This window comes from Colobus angolensis, unplaced genomic scaffold (assembly GCF_000951035.1).
Source record: "Colobus angolensis palliatus isolate OR3802 unplaced genomic scaffold, Cang.pa_1.0 Scaffold108, whole genome shotgun sequence".
In the NCBI taxonomy this organism is placed as follows: Eukaryota; Metazoa; Chordata; class Mammalia; order Primates; family Cercopithecidae; genus Colobus; species Colobus angolensis.
The window spans coordinates 6258021-6259785 of record NW_012111808.1 but is presented as its reverse complement, the minus strand read 5'-3'; the positions used below and the strand labels follow the sequence as shown (position 1 = coordinate 6259785).

The following is a 1765-nucleotide window of genomic DNA, read 5'->3' as shown; positions in this document are numbered from 1 at the left end:
AATCAATAAGGATTTGTCAGCCAGGCGTGGTGGCTTACACCTGTAATCCCAGCTTTTTGGAGGTTGAGGTGGGAGAATGGCTAGAGCCCAAGAGTTTGGGACAAGCCTGGGCAACATATTGAGATGCCATCTCCACAAGAAATAAAAAAATTAGCTGGGCATGGTGGTGCATGCCTGTAGTACCAGCTACTCAGGAGGCTGAGGTGGGAGGATTGCTTCAGCCCCAGAAGTCTAGGCTGCAGCAAGCCATGATTACACCACTGTACTCCAGCCTGGGTGACAGAGCAAGACCCTGTCTCCAAAAAAAAACAAAAAGCAATTTTTTATCCCCTGGTTAAAAAAAAAATCATATCCCCTGGATTCCCACGTGCACACACAAGTGAGACGTGTTCTCTGCTAACTCCACTGGCTGTGGATCTTTAACCCTTTGGTATGCATTTGGAGAAGTATAAGCTATAGCCACATTGACTTAGTTTCATGTTCTAGCTCAGCTCCTACCACCTGTGTGATCTCAGACAAGTAATCTCTCCAGACTTGTATTTCCTCTTATGAAACGGGGTGATTGACCCAGAGAAGAAAAATTATCCAAAACCTTGAAAGGACTCCTGCATGTCTTTCAATATCATACTGGAGCATAGCTAGCCCAGAGCCCACCCAAGGATTATTTAATACTGGGAGATTTCAATATCATACTGGAGCATAGCTAGCCCAGAGTCCATCCAAGGATTATTTAATACTGGGAGATACACTTTTGTTTTCTTCCTATTTACTAATGACAAAGCTCAGATTCTCTCAAGTTACATGTTAACTAGTAGATTTCCAAGAGTATCCAAGGTAACTTGGAAGGTTATCGTTGTATTGCCCATTAGGACATTAACCAGTTTTGCCTGTGATTTAGAAAATGTATTCTTGGCTTGGCATGGTGGCTCACGCCTGTAATCCCAGCACTTTTACAGGCTGAGGCTGGCAGATCACCTGAGCCCAGGAGTTTGCGACCAGCCTGGCCAATATGACGAAACTCCGTCTCTACTAAAAATACAAAAATTAGCTTTCTCGCTCCCCGGCCATCTTAGCGGCTGCTCTTGCTTGGGGGCCGTCCCGCACCTGAGGCAGGAAGATGGTGGCCGCAAAGAAGACGAAAAAGTCGCTGGAGTTGATCAACTCTAGGCTCCAACTCGTTATGAAAAGTGGGAAGTACGTCCTGGGGTACAAGCAGACTCTGAAGATGATCAGACAAGGCAAAGCGAAAGTGGTCATTCTCGCTAACAACTGCCCAGCTTTGAGGAAATCTGAAATCGAGTACTATGCAATGTTGGCTAAAACTGGTGTCCATCACTACAGTGGAAATAATAATGAACTGGGCACAGCATGCGGAAAATACTACAGAGTGTGCACACTGGCTATCATTGATCCAGGTGACTCTGACATCATCAGAAGCATGCCAGAACAGACTGGTGAAAAGTAAACCATGCAAAATTTTCCTTTAATAAAATTTGCTTGTTTTAAAAAAAACAAAAACAAAAACAAAAATTAGCTGGGTGTGGTGGCACACACCTGTCATCCCAGCTACTCAGGAGGCTGAGGCAGGAGAATCACTTGAACCCAGGAGGTGGATGTTGCAGTGAGCTGAGATTGCGCCACTGCACTCCAGCCTGGACGACAGAGCAAGGCTCTGTCTCAAAAAAAAAAAAAAAAATTGTGACCCCCGGCATTGAGGGGCCTCTGTGTTGCCATGGATCTCTGCTGGATTGGTCAAGTCATCTCT

The 1765-nt window shown here is 45.4% G+C and overlaps 1 protein-coding gene across 1 annotated transcript; it reads left to right on the top strand.

Moving 5' to 3' along the window:
• Window positions 1-1048: 1048 nt before the first annotated feature.
• LOC105516942 (60S ribosomal protein L30-like) lies at window positions 1049-1504 on the top strand. The gene has a single exon (XM_011949293.1). The coding sequence runs from the start codon at window positions 1118-1120 to the stop codon at window positions 1463-1465; it is 348 nt and encodes a 115-aa protein (XP_011804683.1). The 5' UTR covers window positions 1049-1117; the 3' UTR covers window positions 1466-1504.
• The last annotated feature ends 261 nt before the right edge of the window (window positions 1505-1765 follow it).

What these genes read in the sequence shown, in the direction of transcription:
- LOC105516942 (XM_011949293.1), top strand. Translation starts at nt 1,118, where the DNA reads ATGGTGGCCGCAAAGAAGACGAAAAAGTCGCTGGAGTTGATCAACTCT.